This window comes from Trifolium pratense, plastid, assembly GCF_020283565.1.
Source record: "Trifolium pratense plastid, complete genome".
NCBI classification, from domain to species: domain Eukaryota; kingdom Viridiplantae; phylum Streptophyta; class Magnoliopsida; order Fabales; family Fabaceae; genus Trifolium; species Trifolium pratense.
In genome coordinates, this window is record NC_047412.1 from 107,501 (window position 1) to 123,315 (window position 15,815).

Here is a 15,815-nt window from a genome sequence, read left to right on the forward strand (position 1 = left end):
AACCGACAGTACCCCTTAATTTTGTTTTGGAATGTCGAGTGCCAAAGTCATTGGATGGGTAAATCACCAATCCCCCCAATAGAATATGGAATGTACTTTATTCATTGGTTTACAGAGGATGCAGGTCCGACGAGTTAAAAACGGACTCTCCACTCATTAGATAGATAAGATCACCAAAACTTCGTGATATGCCGGCGAACTTATTCCAATTCAACAAGAGATCTCAATATTATGCCTTGAAGAGGACTCGAACCTCCACGCCGTTTAGCACGAGATTTTGAGTCTCGCGTGTCTACCATTTCACCACCAAGGCATCTTCAAAGTGAATCATTATTACTTAATATAAAGTAATTATTACTTAAAATAGAGTATAAAAAATAGGTGGAAATAATGAATAGGTAGATCCATCTATTCATTATTTTCACCTATCTTATCAACTATTGGATGATTTTTCTAAAATCATCAAATCGAAAAAGAAACGAATTAGGTACCAAATAACGAGTAAAAGGAAACGGATTACTAAAAGTAAAAGTTTTTCGTTCTTCATTCTATATCTATCTATTTTCTAGAAAATATCTCATGATTTGCTCTCATTCTTCATCGAATCACATGAAGAGATTTAGCAAGAATGGAATTTCTGGTCTTTATTATTTTACAAAATAAGATGAACTTTTCCCTAACTACGTCTATGAAATAGCCATATGGCTATTTCATAGACTATGAACAAAGACCGAGAATTCTGTTTTATCTATATACACAATATCGACAATAATATAAGAATATATAGAAACAGAAGAATAATGAATAGCTTGAGACGATCCAGGTCCCTTTCGATAGATGTCCAAATCCATACCAAAATCCGACTGATTACAAAACAGCCTATGGCCATCATCATTTCTAGGGAAGGATTCCTGTAAATTAGGAATGTTCGACCGTCCGGCAATTTTATGTATTCATAGAAAGGGCCGGTCGAGTAAATCCAACCACCTAATGCTCGAGTCAGGTCAGAAGTCTTCGGCAGTATGAATCTAGCTAATTTTATGCTGACCCGTAATCGAGCAAAGAGGAATGCTCGATTCAGGTCAGAAGTATTAACTAGTATCCACGTTGTTATTCTTATTGCCAAGTTCAACAGACCACAAAAGACCACTAGTTGGGGGTTTTTAACTATTTCTAATACTATTTTATATGAGATAGTATATAGCTGATAGACAACCAGTTTTAGCTTTTGACCCGAAATTCGGGCAAGCCACTTGCACTGGCCAATGAAAATAGAAGCCTCTTTCTTGATTATCTGGATCCATGAGTTTTTTTGCATATAAAGTAGCTCCTTTTTTTATCTCTATTTTGATTTTGATTTTAATATATATTTCAACCAACTCATTAATTTAGTTGGTTGAAATATAGTAAGATGGGGACCCACCACCCACCCTAGAGCATAAGCTCTATTTTATCGGATTCTACGTGCATAATCCGAGCCTATTTTCCAAATAATCAAGCCTTCCTCACTACGAGTGCTAGTCATCATCTTATTGATCAGCTTAGTACTAACTGGACTAATTTTAGTACTAACTAGATTCCAAAGCTTAGTACTAACTGGACTAATTTTAGTACTAACTAGATTCCAAATTTTACAAATATCAATTGTGACTGGCTGAAAAATGTGAAAATGGAAGTTCCCCCTAGAAAAGAATAGGTTGACGAAGATATGGAATCTCATTTTTTTCCTCTCCTTTTATTTTTATTTAGTTTATTCCAATATCTTTTTGTCATTTATCCCCCACCTGAGAAATTTATTGACAAATTTATTGACAAAAAGATACCAAGTATCCTGGAATAGCAATAATTAATTGTTCCGATGGAACAAAGATATTATTAAGGAATAGAATTCAAATAGATATACTAAATCCTTAATAACATCGATTGTGTTGTCTAGTAATGAGCTGGTTAAGCTGGGGTCAACCCCCCTAAATGATATAGAACGAGATGAGTCAAAAATATAGGAACTAGAGTGGTTTATTTCTTGCCTATCTAAAAAGTTCTTCGGTAGCTGGTTTCTCCTATCATTGTTTTAGTCCTCCCATTCGGTCTTTTAAGCGGGTTAAGATCAATCCTAACCTTACTATATAGATTTAGCGAAATAATTCATGGATATATCGATATATCCATGAATTATTTCGCTAAATCTTATCTATATAGCGAATTATGGAAAATAAAAAAATCTATGAATTGGAACTTCTAAAAAAAAATCGAAGAATTTTTTTAGAATTACAATCCCCATAAACACCAATAAAAAAGATAACCAATTTAAGACCCGTGGATTTTTAGAAGCACTTCCGCGTCCAGCGTACATTCTTCTGTTTTTTCGTCATTCAAAGAAATAACAGGTTCATGCATCATTACCCTGAGAGTATAACATAATAAGGGTTTCTCCTAATCTTGGATTATTAAGGTAAGGGATATAAAAAAGAAAAAACAAATTCAATTTTAAGCCGTACAGGCATCTTTTTGATTTTTTAGATAGCATACGGCTCTATTATAAATATGAAATCTATTTTGTCCGTGGAGGAAATATAAAATATACCGGGTCTATCAGACCCAGATTCGGTAAATAATCCAATAACCACCTTTCTTTTTTGTTTGATAATAAAAATTTTATAACTATGATGATTCCGTTGCTCTTTTATTTCCTCGTTTTTGATTCAGCAATCCCAAAGTTTCTTTTTTCAAATACAAATAAGTAAAAAAAATATTGTGAAAAGTTTTCTAGGATGAAAACAGAAAACAAAAAAAGATTGTGACACTAAAAAAGGCCCTAGATAGATCCGATAAAATCGTAAATACCCCTTTTTTTATACTTCCTCTTTCGATATATAATCTAATGGTTTTGCAAGAAAGTTATTTTTGCATATCGAACTCGAAGTGCCATGCTTTTTTTACTTAATATTAGCGTAGGCATAGGATTTTTTTTCTTTATTTTTTTTTTTTTCTACAAAAAAAGAATCGTTGGCGCCAAGCGTGAGGGAATGCTAGACGTTTGGTAATTTCTCCCCCGGACTTTTGCCGACTTTTTCCCATGCATGTGATGGGGATTCGGCGGTTTGGAGGTAGGAGCACGGGAAAATTTTTGGGCTTATATCTCACTGTCCAAACAAAAAGATCTTTTTGGACGGTTTCGATCCTTCCTTGGTCGAGAAGGAATTGTAGAATTATATCGATAATTCTACCCCTTCTCAGGGAGGGATTTATACCCAGCCCGTGCTCGAAACGGATCCACAATAATACCTCGGCTATAGTATTTTCATGAACAATCATGAAAATACCGGGAATAATCGATGTATCAAACATTGGGATTCCGGATATTACCTCTCCGTCCGGAGAATTTCTACCGAGATACAAATCTCGGGTCTTGTCCTGTAAACTAAGAAATATCAATAGACCATTTAATAGACCATTTAATTGATTTGATATTTCACTGTTTACTTCGTCACCTAAAAATAAAAGTCTTTCTTCGTAAAGTCGATGGTATAAATCAGTCCAAGATTCCTCATCGTCTCCCGTCATTAAATAGACGACCTTGGGAATTCCAACCGGCATAAAAAATAAAAAAGCAATAGCATCTTCGAAGATGCGGTTGTCTATGTTACTTTGCTTTGGCGTAAGAACGTAGCAAGCATGATAGAAACACACATATCCAATAGAAAGACTCATTTAAATAAAACACCACCATTGCTTATTGTTACTTATCGGATATAGAATAGATCTACTTCTTTATTGTTCCTACGAATAGAATGTCCCATTGTTACTAAAAAACAAGAACAAATATTCATTCTTTAATGCCCGATAATTTATTATCGGGGAAGGTCCATAGGATCGTTTTTTACAGTGCAATAAAGTTACATAGTGTCTATTTTTTTTAGACATTTCATGGGTTTGCCTTGGTATCGCGTTCATACTGTTGTATTAAATGATCCCGGGCGTTTACTTTCTGTCCATATAATGCATACAGCTCTGGTTCATGATCGATAATTAATTTTTTTGTTTATCAATATAATATACACAGACTATATTTAGCTGTCAAGTCCTCACCTCAGATTTTATTTTAGCAAATCCGTTTTTTTCTTAAAAACGGGTTTATGAATAGGTAGCATCAATGGGTAACTAATTACTCGTGAATATCCAAATTTGAAGTAGAATGACTCGAAATAATTCATAGATAGACGGATCTATGAATTATTTCGATCTATTCATTCTACTTTGATTTTAAGTAATAAAATAAAATGGGTTGGACCCGAATCCCGAACTAGTTTTTTATCAAATCCAATATCAATAAATGATTTTTTTAACCAGACTCACCATGTAAATCTAATTTATTGTTCGTTAATGGGTTGCTATGCACAAAAAATAGATCTATATATATACATTTTTTTATTCATATATATATTTATATAATTAAGTATATGCAGGAACAATATAGATGTACTAAACTCATATTCATATCGGCCAGTTCCTTATTCGGGAGTTGACTCAAAAGGTGCCCTTTTAACTCAGCGGTAGAGTAACGCCATGGTAAGGCGTAAGTCATCGGTTCAAATCCGATAAGGGGCTTTTTTTGTCATAAAATGACAACGGTAGTATTCCTAATTTAAACTAAGAATAGACATATATATATTCTTGATATTTGTAAGAAGTTTATGTTTGTAAAAAAAAAAAACCAAGGAATAGTTGAATTTCCATAAAAAATAGAATTTAAAATAGAAAGAAATTCTATTAAGTTATTGTTATCATTCGAATTCGAATAGAGTAAACTCATTCTAGTTAGAAAGTAAACTAGTATTCTTTTCTATATATATATATCATTCTAGTTAGAAAGTAAACTAGTATTCTTTTCTATATATATATATCATTCTAGTTAGAAAGTAAACTAGTATTCTTTTCTATATATATATATCATTCTAGTTAGAAAGTAAACTAGTATTCTTTTCTATATATATATATCATTCTAGTTAGAAAGTAAACTAGTATTCTTTTCTATATATATATATTTCTTTTTTTTAGTTGTCAGATATTACTTTTTTCTATTATTCCAATCAAAAACTGGCAAAGATTCTAAAAAAAAGTAAGTGGACCTAACCTATCGAATCATAACTATATCCACTATTCTGATATTCAAATTGGATAGAAATGAAATTAAAACAGCGGATCTTTTTTTTGTTTTTAATACCTCTTTGGTTGGGACTCCGGAAGAATCTGTCGATATTTTGGATTAAATCTTATTGTTCCTAGGAATAAATTGCGACTCCTCTCCTCCACGCAGAAGGACTTATTCTATTCTAAGTTGCTATATCCAAGTCATTTGACTTTAAAATATCTTTTTTCCGAATACAAGAAAAGATCAAATTACATTTCTATTAGTTCTTTAAGATATGATATATCTATCAAAATAATAGAAAAATCCATCCAATTATGATTTCATCAACTATTTGATTTTGATAGATATGCATACGAGATTTTTAATGCAATTAATGGACGAAACTTTCACTTAGAATCTTTCTTTATTTTTAAGAAAATTCCATACAATATTAAAAAATCTGACAGATAGATAAAAAAAAAGAAATAGAAAAAAATATTCGAATTTCTTACCTCGATCTACAAGAAAGATAGACTTTCTAATTTTTTTAATCTAAACGAAAGAAAAATAGAACAAAGAAGACAATAAAAGAAATAAATGTAAAATAGAAAGTAAAAATAGGATCCTCTAGTAGTTTCCTAGACATACAAATTGGAAGAATATAGAAAACTATTTTTTTTTTTTCACGAACAAGATTCAAGAATACTATTATTTGATAAAAGGTAGAGTAGTATGTCTGGGGATCTTCTGGTAACGAGAGTGATAAAAGCCATCATTTGTTTATGGAATAGTTCTTTTAAAAATGGATTTATCGGATTTACGAGTCATAAGACAATTCCCGAGTCATGACTTAGGGAATTTTTTAGAATAGAAGGGAATAAGCCAATTAAGTTAATGAATTTGAGCTAGATTAGATATCAATCGACAAAAAGGGATTTTTTTATTCGAAACCCCCAAGAAGGGACAGTCTACGAGAAATCATATCATATATAAAATGAAAAAAGCCTCGAAGGTTCCATCCCTGAAAATGCTAGGGGGTGCTCGGAAATGGTTGAAGTAGTTGAATAGGAGGATCGCTATGACTATAGCTCTTGGTAAATTTACCAAAGATCAAAATGATTTATTTGATATTGTGGATGACTGGTTACGGAGGGACCGTTTTGTTTTTGTGGGTTGGTCCGGTCTATTACTCTTTCCTTGCGCCTATTTTGCCGTGGGGGGTTGGTTCACAGGTACCACCTTTGTAACTTCATGGTATACTCATGGATTGGCAAGTTCCTATTTGGAAGGTTGTAACTTCTTAACTGCGGCAGTCTCTACTCCTGCTAATAGTTTAGCACATTCTTTGTTGTTACTGTGGGGTCCTGAAGCACAGGGAGATTTTACCCGTTGGTGTCAATTAGGTGGTCTGTGGACTTTTGTTGCTCTTCACGGTGCTTTCGGATTAATAGGTTTTATGTTACGTCAATTTGAACTTGCTCGATCTGTTCAATTGCGGCCTTATAATGCAATCGCATTCTCCGGTCCAATTGCTGTTTTTGTTTCTGTATTCCTGATTTATCCACTGGGTCAGTCTGGTTGGTTCTTTGCACCTAGTTTTGGGGTAGCAGCTATATTTCGATTCATTCTCTTTTTCCAAGGGTTTCATAATTGGACATTAAACCCATTTCATATGATGGGAGTTGCTGGTGTATTGGGCGCTGCCCTATTATGTGCTATTCATGGCGCTACCGTAGAAAATACCTTATTTGAAGATGGTGATGGTGCAAATACATTCCGTGCTTTTAACCCAACCCAAGCGGAAGAAACTTATTCAATGGTCACCGCTAACCGCTTTTGGTCCCAAATCTTTGGGGTTGCTTTTTCCAATAAACGTTGGTTACATTTCTTTATGTTATTTGTCCCAGTAACTGGTTTATGGATGAGTGCTCTTGGAGTAGTCGGTCTGGCCCTGAACCTACGTGCCTATGACTTCGTTTCTCAAGAAATCCGCGCAGCGGAAGATCCTGAATTTGAGACTTTCTACACCAAAAATATTCTCTTAAACGAAGGTATTCGTGCGTGGATGGCGGCTCAAGATCAGCCTCATGAAAACCTTATATTCCCTGAGGAGGTTCTACCACGTGGAAACGCTCTTTAATGGAACTTTAGCCTTAACTGGTCGTGACCAAGAAACTACCGGTTTTGCTTGGTGGGCCGGGAATGCCCGACTTATCAATTTATCCGGTAAACTACTGGGGGCCCATGTAGCGCATGCCGGATTAATAGTATTCTGGGCCGGAGCAATGAACCTATTTGAAGTAGCTCATTTCGTACCCGAGAAGCCCATGTATGAACAAGGTTTAATTTTACTTCCCCATCTAGCTACTCTAGGTTGGGGGGTAGGTCCTGGAGGGGAAGTTATAGACACCTTTCCATACTTTGTGTCTGGAGTACTTCACTTAATTTCCTCTGCGGTATTGGGCTTTGGGGGTATTTATCATGCACTTCTGGGACCTGAGACTCTTGAAGAATCTTTTCCATTCTTTGGTTATGTATGGAAAGATAGAAATAAAATGACTACTATTTTAGGTATTCACTTAATTTTGTTAGGTATCGGGGCTTTTCTTCTAGTATTTAAAGCTTTTTATTTTGGAGGTATATATGATACCTGGGCTCCGGGAGGGGGAGATGTAAGAAAAATTACTAACTTAACCCTTAGTCCAAGTATCATATTTGGTTATTTACTAAAATCTCCTTTTGGCGGAGAGGGGTGGATTGTTAGTGTGGACGATTTGGAAGACATAATTGGAGGGCATGTATGGTTGGGTTCCATTTGTATACTTGGTGGAATCTGGCATATCTTAACCAAACCCTTTGCATGGGCTCGGCGTGCACTAGTCTGGTCTGGAGAAGCTTACTTGTCTTATAGTTTAGCCGCTTTATCCGTTTTTGGTTTTATAGCTTGTTGCTTTGTCTGGTTTAATAATACTGCTTATCCTAGTGAGTTTTATGGTCCCACTGGACCGGAAGCTTCTCAAGCTCAAGCATTTACTTTTCTTGTTAGAGACCAACGTCTTGGAGCTAATGTAGGATCTGCTCAAGGACCTACCGGTTTAGGTAAATATCTAATGCGTTCTCCGACCGGAGAAGTCATTTTTGGGGGAGAAACTATGCGTTTTTGGGATCTGCGTGCTCCTTGGTTAGAACCTCTAAGAGGTCCTAATGGTTTGGACTTGAGTAGACTGAAAAAAGACATACAGCCTTGGCAAGAACGTCGTTCCGCAGAATATATGACTCATGCTCCCTTAGGTTCTTTAAATTCCGTGGGTGGCGTAGCTACAGAAATTAATGCAGTCAATTATGTGTCTCCTAGAAGTTGGTTAGCTACTTCTCATTTTGTTCTAGGATTCTTCCTATTCGTAGGTCATTTATGGCACGCGGGAAGAGCTCGGGCAGCGGCCGCAGGATTTGAAAAAGGAATTGATCGAGATTTAGAGCCTGTTCTTTCCATGACTCCTCTTAATTGAGACATGAAATCCAATGCTTGACGTAGGAATAACTTTGATTTTAGTATACATATTGCGTTGAGTCGAGCAGATCATATTGAAAAAAGATTTTTTTCAATTCATTTATATCTAATCTTTTCTTTGGGGGGCTCGGCTATATCACCACTTAGCCGAGCCCCCAAAAACCGAGACAACCTATATTAAAAAAAATCCATTCGCCAAGAAAAAGGAGAGAGGGGGATTCGAACCCTCGATAGTTCTTTGGAACTATACCGGTTTTCAAGACCGGAGCTATCAACCACTCAGCCATCTCTCCAAAAGCTAATTTCTATTTTAGCTTTAGTCCAGTCAAGAGAACATGACCATACGAATTAATACCCCTTTTATCTATACTAGGATAAAGATATCCAGTGTGAATCTATTGGTCTAGTTCTCTATCCGTATATATATGCATGATCCAGCATGCTCTTTTGTGAAGTAAAAAAAATAACCCTTCGATCCATCCCTCAAAAGGGGTGTCATCTAAATTGATGGATTCATAATAACCCCCCCGCGTTTTTTCATTTTTTAGGGGGTAAAAGGGGGGTTGCGGGATCAAATGGTATAGTTCTTTTGTTGGTAAATTGGAGGATTAGAAACATGACTATTGCTTTTCAATTAGCTGTTTTTGCATTAATTGTTACTTCATCCATTTTATTGATTAGTGTACCTGTTGTATTTGCTTCTCCCGATGGTTGGTCAAGTAACAAAAATGTTGTATTTTCCGGTACATCCTTATGGATTGGATTAGTATTTCTAGTGGGTATTCTTAATTCTCTCATCTCTTGAAACTATTCATTCTAGATTCAAAAACGAAATGACCCCTCCCCCCGAATTCTTTCGGGTTGTGAGGCACATTAAAATTCAAATGGAATATATAAGACCCCACAAATAACGAAAACGAAAAAAACATTATTATTAATGGGGGGGGGTCAAACTTCTTCTATATAGAAAAAGTTTCTATCTTTATACATATATATATATATAAATATATATGATATATATAGAGTAAAACTAAAAACCAGATAAGAAAATATAAAAATATTGGATTCCTATTCTTTATTATAGAGGGTAATAGATACGGATTTTGTTTTTCATTTTATAAATTAGTCATTTTTTGAATTTTATTAATATATATACTAACTAATATATTATATAATATATTATACGGACTTCTTCTATTATTTATATATTCTATCTAAATATAGACTTTATTTAATCACTCCTAATAGATATTAGCCACAGCTCTGCACAAATAGAATTAATAGAATTAATTAATATAGAAAGTACAATAAAAAGAAAAATGCGGATATAGTTGAATGGTAAAATTTCTCTTTGCCAAGGAGAAGACGCGGGTTCGATTCCCGCTATCCGCCGTTGCTTATATATTGAATACTATATTATAGTATATTTTTTTATATTTTAAAATCGAATAAAATCGAATCTAATTTTATAATATAGAATAGTGAATTCCAATTTTTATCCAAAATGTTGCGGAGACGGGATTTGAACCCGTGACTTCAAGGTTATGAGCCTTACGAGCTACCAAGCTGCTCTACCCCGCTATAGAAGAATTGATAATTAATGGAAAACGGAGATTGAATGTGCCCCCCCACCATATCTGTACAAATAGAATAAACCATTTATACAGAATGGTAAAGGGATCGTCCTCTGATCGCCGATCATCAAAATGAATAAAAAAGGGAAGAGAATTTTTTATTCTTACCAACTCGATCTTGTTGCACCGGGCAACAAACCTTCGTGAACCATTTCACGAAGTACATGTCTAGATAATCCAAAGTCTCGATAATTAGCTCTCGGCCTTCCGGTCAAAAAACAACGTCGACGAAGACGTGTAGGTGCACTATTACGCGGTAGTGCCTCTAACTTTGCCTGAATTTCCCATTTCTCACTTAACGACCGAGCTTTCCTTCTTTCTTTTTGGGGGGATCGTCGAATCAAATGATATTTTTGTTCTAATTTTTGCCTCTTCTTCTCCCTCTCAATCAAACTTTTCTTTGCCATGATGGTTCATTTCCTATTAGTATCAATGATAGAAGTCGGATCCTAGACGTAGAAATAGAAGAAGGCGGCTCCCCTTCTTCATACAAAGAAATGTTATTTTTGCGGATACAATAAAGAATCAAATTAACCAAATTTACCTGATGTAGAGGCAATCAAGAAAGCTGCATAAGTAAATATATAACCTACCGAAAAGTGGACTAATCCAACCAATCTTGCTTGCACAATGGAAAGAGCCACTGGTTTATCTCTCCATCGAATCAAATTCGCCAAAGGTGTGCGTTCATGAGCCCATGCTAAAGTTTCAATCAATTCTTGCCAATATCCGCGCCATGAGATTAAGAACATAAATCCAGTAGCCCAAACAAGATGTCCAAATAAGAACATCCACGCCCAGACTGATAAACTATTCATACCAAAAGGGTTATATCCATTGATAAGTTGTGAAGAATTTAACCATAGATAATCTCTTAACCATCCCATCAAATAGGTCGAAGATTCGTTAAATTGTGAAACATTACCCTGCCATAATGTAATGTGCTTCCAATGCCAATAAAAAGTAACCCATCCAATGGTATTTAACATCCAGAAAACTGCTAAATAAAATGCGTCCCAAGCCGAAATATCACAAGTACCACCTCGTCCCGGACCATCGCAAGGAAAACTATAACCAAAATCCTTTTTATCCGGCATTAACTTGGAACCGCGCGCATCCAAAGCACCTTTTACTAAGATTAATGTAGTTGTATGTAAACCAAGAGCAATAGCATGATGAACCAAGAAGTCTCCAGGCCCTATTGTTAAGAATAGAGAATTACTATTCTCATTAATAGCATTTAACCATCCAGGCAACCATATGCTTCGCCCCGCATTGAGCGCCGGACTATTCGTTGAAGATAAAAGTACATCGAACCCATATGAAGTTTTCCCATGAGCAGATTGTATCCATTGGGCAAATATAGGTTCGATCAAGATTTGTTTCTCCGGAGTGCCAAAAGCAAGCATGACATCATTATGGACATAAAGTCCCAAAGTATGGAACCCCAGAAATAGGCTGGCCCAACTTAAATGGGATATGATAGCTTCTTTGTGCTCTAACATTCTTGCCAATACATTATCCTCATTCTGTTCGGGATTGTAATCTCTAATAAAAAAGATAGCTCCATGAGCAAAAGCCCCTGTCATAATAAATCCTGCAATGTATTGATGATGAGTATATAACGCAGCTTGAGTGGTAAAGTCTTGTGCTATAAACGCATAAGCAGGTAAAGAGTACATGTGTTGAGCTACCAAAGAAGTAATGACCCCTAACGAGGCTAAAGCAAGGCCTAATTGAAAATGAATTGAATTATTGATTGTGTCATAAAGACCTTTATGTCCACGCCCCAATCTACCCCCCGGAGGAATATGCGCTTCTAAAATATCTTTTATACTGTGCCCAATCCCGAAGTTAGTTCTATACATATGACCGGCAATGAGAAAAAGAATTGCAATAGCTAAATGATGATGTGCCATATCGGTCAGCCATAAACTTTGCGTTTGAGGGTGGAATCCCCCAAGAAGTGTTAGAATGGCAGTTCCCGCGCCTTGCGAAGTACTAAATAAATGACTACTCGAATCGGGGTTTTGAGCATAAAGATTCCACTGACCTGTAAAAAGTGGACCTAATCCTTGAGGGTGTGGCAATACACTTAAGAAATTATTCCATCGAACAGTTTCTCCTCTGGATCCTGGAATAGCAACATGGACTAAATGCCCTGCCCAAGCTAAGGAACTGACTCCAAATAGTCCTGACAAATGATGATTAAGGCGGGATTCGGCATTTTTAAACCACGAAACGCTCGGTTTCCATTTCGGTTGTAGGTGTAACCAGCCTGCTAGTAAGGCTATGACAGAAAGAAATAATAGAAAAAGAGCTCCAGTATAAAGATCGTCATTAGTACGTAAACCGATTGTATACCACCACTGATAAACACCGGAATAGGCGATATTCACCGGGCCAAGAGCACCCCCTCGAGTAAAAGCTTCGACAGCCGGTTGACCAAAATGGGGATCCCAAATTGCATGAGCAATAGGTCTTACATGTAAAGGATCCTGTACCCATGCCTCAAAATTTCCTTGCCAAGCTACATGAAAGAGATTCCCGGAAGTCCACAGAAAAATGATTGCTAATTGTCCGAAATGAGAAGCAAAAATGTTCTGATAAAGACGTTCCTCGGTAATATCATCATGACTCTCGAAGTCATGTGCGGTAGCAATACCAAACCAAATACGACGAGTAGTGGGGTCCTGAGCTAAGCCTTGGCTAAACCTTGGAAATCTTAATGCCATAATGCTTTTCAAATCCTCCTAGCCATTATCCTACTGCAATAATTCTTGCTAAGAAGAATGCCCACGTTGTGGCAATTCCACCCAGAAGGTAGTGGGTTACTCCTACAGCACGTCCCTGTACAATGCTCAAGGCTCTAGGCTGAGTAGCAGGAGCAACTTTTAATTTATTATGAGCCCAAACGATGGATTCAATAAGTTCTTGCCAATAACCACGCCCGCTGAATAGAAACATTAAACTAAAAGCCCATACAAAATGGGCACCTAAGAAAAAAAGACCATATGCAGATAATGAGGAACCGTAAGATTGAATTACCTGGGATGCCTGCGCCCATAAGAAATCGCGGAGCCACCCATTAACGGTAATCGAACTCTGCGCAAAGTTTCCTCCTGTGATATGAGTTACTACTCCTTGATCATTTATACTACCCCAAACATCTGACTGCATTTTCCAACTGAAATGGAATATTACTACCGAAATGGAATTGTACATCCAAAATAATCCTAAGAAGACATGATCCCAAGCGGATACTTGGCATGTCCCCCCTCTTCCCGGTCCATCACAAGGGAACCGAAAACCGAGATTTGCTTTATCTGGTATCAATCGTGAGCTACGAGCAAATAGAACACCTTTTAGGAGTATCAATACCGTCACATGAATTGTAAATGCATGAATATGATGTACCAAAAAATCTGCAGTTCCTAATGGAATAGGTAACAAAGCTACTTTGCCGCCGACTGCCACTAAATCACCGCCGCCCCAAGTCAAACTGGTGCTTGCTGTTGCACCAGGGGCCGTTGTGCCAGGTGCTAAAGCGTGGGTATTTTGGATCCATTGAGCAAAGACAGGTTGTAATTGTATAGCGGTATCTGAAAACATATCTTGAGGGCGTCCTAAAGCGCTCATGGTATCATTATGAATATACAAACCAAAACTGTGAAAACCTAAAAATATACACACCCAGTTGAGATGTGATATGATTGCATCGCGATGTCTAAGAACACGATCTAATAGATCGTTGTATCGAGTAGTTGGATCATAGTCTCTTACCATAAAAATGGCTGCATGTGCAGCAGCACCAACTATGAGAAATCCCCCAATCCACATGTGATGTGTGAACAATGAGAGTTGTGTACCATAGTCAGTAGCTAGGTATGGATAAGGAGGCATAGCATACATATGGTGAGCTACAATAATGGTCAAAGAGCCTAACATAGCTAGGTTAAGAGATAATTGAGCATGCCATGACGTTGTTAGGATCTCATATAGACCTTTATGACCCTGGCCTGTAAATGGACCTTTATGGGCCTCTAAAATATCTTTTATACCATGACCAATACCCCAGTTAGTTCTATACATATGACCGGCAATGAGAAAAAGAATTGCAATAGCTAAATGATGATGTGCAATATCAGTCAGCCATAGACCACCAGTTAGGGGATCTAATCCTCCACGAAAGGTAAGAAAGTCTGCGTATTTTGACCAATTCAAGGTAAAAAATGGGGTTGCTCCCTCGGCAAAACTTGGATAAAGTTGTGCCAAAAGATCGCGATTCAAGATAAATTCATGAGGAAGCGGGATCTCTTTGGGATCTACTCCAGCATTTAGAAATTGGTTAATGGGTAAAGATACATGTACTTGATGCCCCGCCCAAGAAAGAGACCCAAGTCCTAGTAGCCCTGCCAAATGGTGATTCAACATAGATTCTACATCTTGGAACCAAGCCAATTTTGGAGCAGCTTTGTGATAATGAAACCAACCAGCAAAAAGCATTAAGGCTGCAAAGACCAATGCACCAATTGCAGTACAATAGAGTTGTAATTCACTAGTTATTCCAGATGCTCGCCAAATTTGAAAAAAACCAGAGGTTATTTGTATTCCGCGGAAACCTCCGCCTACATCACCATTCAATATTTCTTGGCCTACTATTGGCCAAACCACCTGGGCACTAGGTCGAATGTGAGTAGGATCGTTTAGCCACGCTTCATAATTGGAAAAACGAGCACCATGGAAATACATGCCACTCAACCAAAGAAAGATAATGGAGAGTTGGCCGAAATGAGCACTAAATACTTTTCGGGAAATCTCCTCTAAATCACTAGTATGGCTATCGAAATCATGAGCATCAGCATGTAGGTTCCAGATCCAAGTAGTAGTATCGGGTCCCTTAGCTATTGTTCTTGAGAAATGACCAGGTTTTGCCCATTGCTCGAAAGAAGTTTTTATGGGATCCCTATCTACCAAAATTTTGACTTTTGGTTCCGGCGAACGAATAATCATTGAGTCCTCCTCTTTCCGGACAACACATACAAAGAGACCCGCCAACATAAAACATAATTAGGGAACTTATGAGAGATCTTTCTAGTGAATATCTTTCTCTTCTATCTCCCATCTATCTAGTCTCTATCTTCTTTAGTTATTCACTAGAACAATTATGATCCGGAAGTTAATCCGGGGCAAGTGTTCGGATCTATTATGACATAGCAGTGGGGCGCTCAACGGACCCTTTAATAAAATATTCTAAAACCTTTTCTGGACTTTGAATTTAATGAAGTGAAATCCGATTTTTTTGTGCAACCCAGTCTATTCAGATTTCATTTAGAGATTCCTAGATGGAACAAATTTTGCTTTTTGTCTTTCTTGCATATCTTACATAGAAGATATTTTTAGGTACTTTATTTCAAATCACGTGAGCAGTTATTAGCATTACTGGGGAACATACGGGTATTTGAATTTAGTTTTTAGAAGGTCTCTTTTCTTTTTTTAGTTTGAATAGCCGAAAAAAAAGGAATTCTCTACTATATCA

At 36.7% G+C, this 15,815-nt stretch overlaps 6 protein-coding genes, 5 non-coding genes and 1 pseudogene across 11 annotated transcripts; 5 read left to right on the plus strand and 7 right to left on the minus strand. All coding sequences in view use genetic code 11, as the record gives it.

The window, feature by feature from the left end:
* Nucleotides 1-232: 232 nt before the first annotated feature.
* Nucleotides 233-313, minus strand: trnL-CAA. The gene has a single exon. It is a non-coding gene; the product is annotated as a tRNA-Leu (tRNA).
* A 2,617-nt stretch (nt 314-2,930) lies between these two features.
* On the minus strand, nt 2,931-3,597 carry clpP (annotated as a pseudogene).
* A 939-nt stretch (nt 3,598-4,536) lies between these two features.
* Nucleotides 4,537-4,609, plus strand: trnT-GGU. The gene has a single exon. It is a non-coding gene; the product is annotated as a tRNA-Thr (tRNA).
* Nucleotides 4,610-6,209: 1,600 nt separating this feature from the next.
* Nucleotides 6,210-7,271, plus strand: psbD (photosystem II protein D2). Its single transcript has one exon. The coding sequence runs from the start codon at nt 6,210-6,212 to the stop codon at nt 7,269-7,271; it is 1,062 nt and encodes a 353-aa protein (YP_009772747.1).
* psbC (photosystem II 44 kDa protein) lies at nt 7,219-8,640 on the plus strand. The gene has a single exon. It carries the CDS (start codon nt 7,219-7,221, stop codon nt 8,638-8,640), a length of 1,422 nt encoding a protein of 473 aa, YP_009772748.1.
* Nucleotides 8,641-8,846: 206 nt separating this feature from the next.
* On the minus strand, nt 8,847-8,935 carry trnS-UGA. The gene has a single exon. It is a non-coding gene; the product is annotated as a tRNA-Ser (tRNA).
* A 323-nt stretch (nt 8,936-9,258) lies between these two features.
* psbZ (photosystem II protein Z) lies at nt 9,259-9,447 on the plus strand. Its single transcript has one exon. It carries the CDS (start codon nt 9,259-9,261, stop codon nt 9,445-9,447), a length of 189 nt encoding a protein of 62 aa, YP_009772749.1.
* Nucleotides 9,448-9,963: 516 nt separating this feature from the next.
* Nucleotides 9,964-10,034, plus strand: trnG-GCC. The gene has a single exon. It is a non-coding gene; the product is annotated as a tRNA-Gly (tRNA).
* A 115-nt stretch (nt 10,035-10,149) lies between these two features.
* Nucleotides 10,150-10,223, minus strand: trnfM-CAU. Its single transcript has one exon. It is a non-coding gene; the product is annotated as a tRNA-Met (tRNA).
* Nucleotides 10,224-10,380: 157 nt separating this feature from the next.
* On the minus strand, nt 10,381-10,683 carry rps14 (ribosomal protein S14). The gene has a single exon. It carries the CDS (start codon nt 10,681-10,683, stop codon nt 10,381-10,383), a length of 303 nt encoding a protein of 100 aa, YP_009772750.1.
* A 123-nt stretch (nt 10,684-10,806) lies between these two features.
* On the minus strand, nt 10,807-13,011 carry psaB (photosystem I P700 chlorophyll a apoprotein A2). The gene has a single exon. It carries the CDS (start codon nt 13,009-13,011, stop codon nt 10,807-10,809), a length of 2,205 nt encoding a protein of 734 aa, YP_009772751.1.
* A 25-nt stretch (nt 13,012-13,036) lies between these two features.
* psaA (photosystem I P700 chlorophyll a apoprotein A1) lies at nt 13,037-15,289 on the minus strand. The gene has a single exon. It carries the CDS (start codon nt 15,287-15,289, stop codon nt 13,037-13,039), a length of 2,253 nt encoding a protein of 750 aa, YP_009772752.1.
* Between the last annotated feature and the right edge of the window lie 526 nt (nt 15,290-15,815).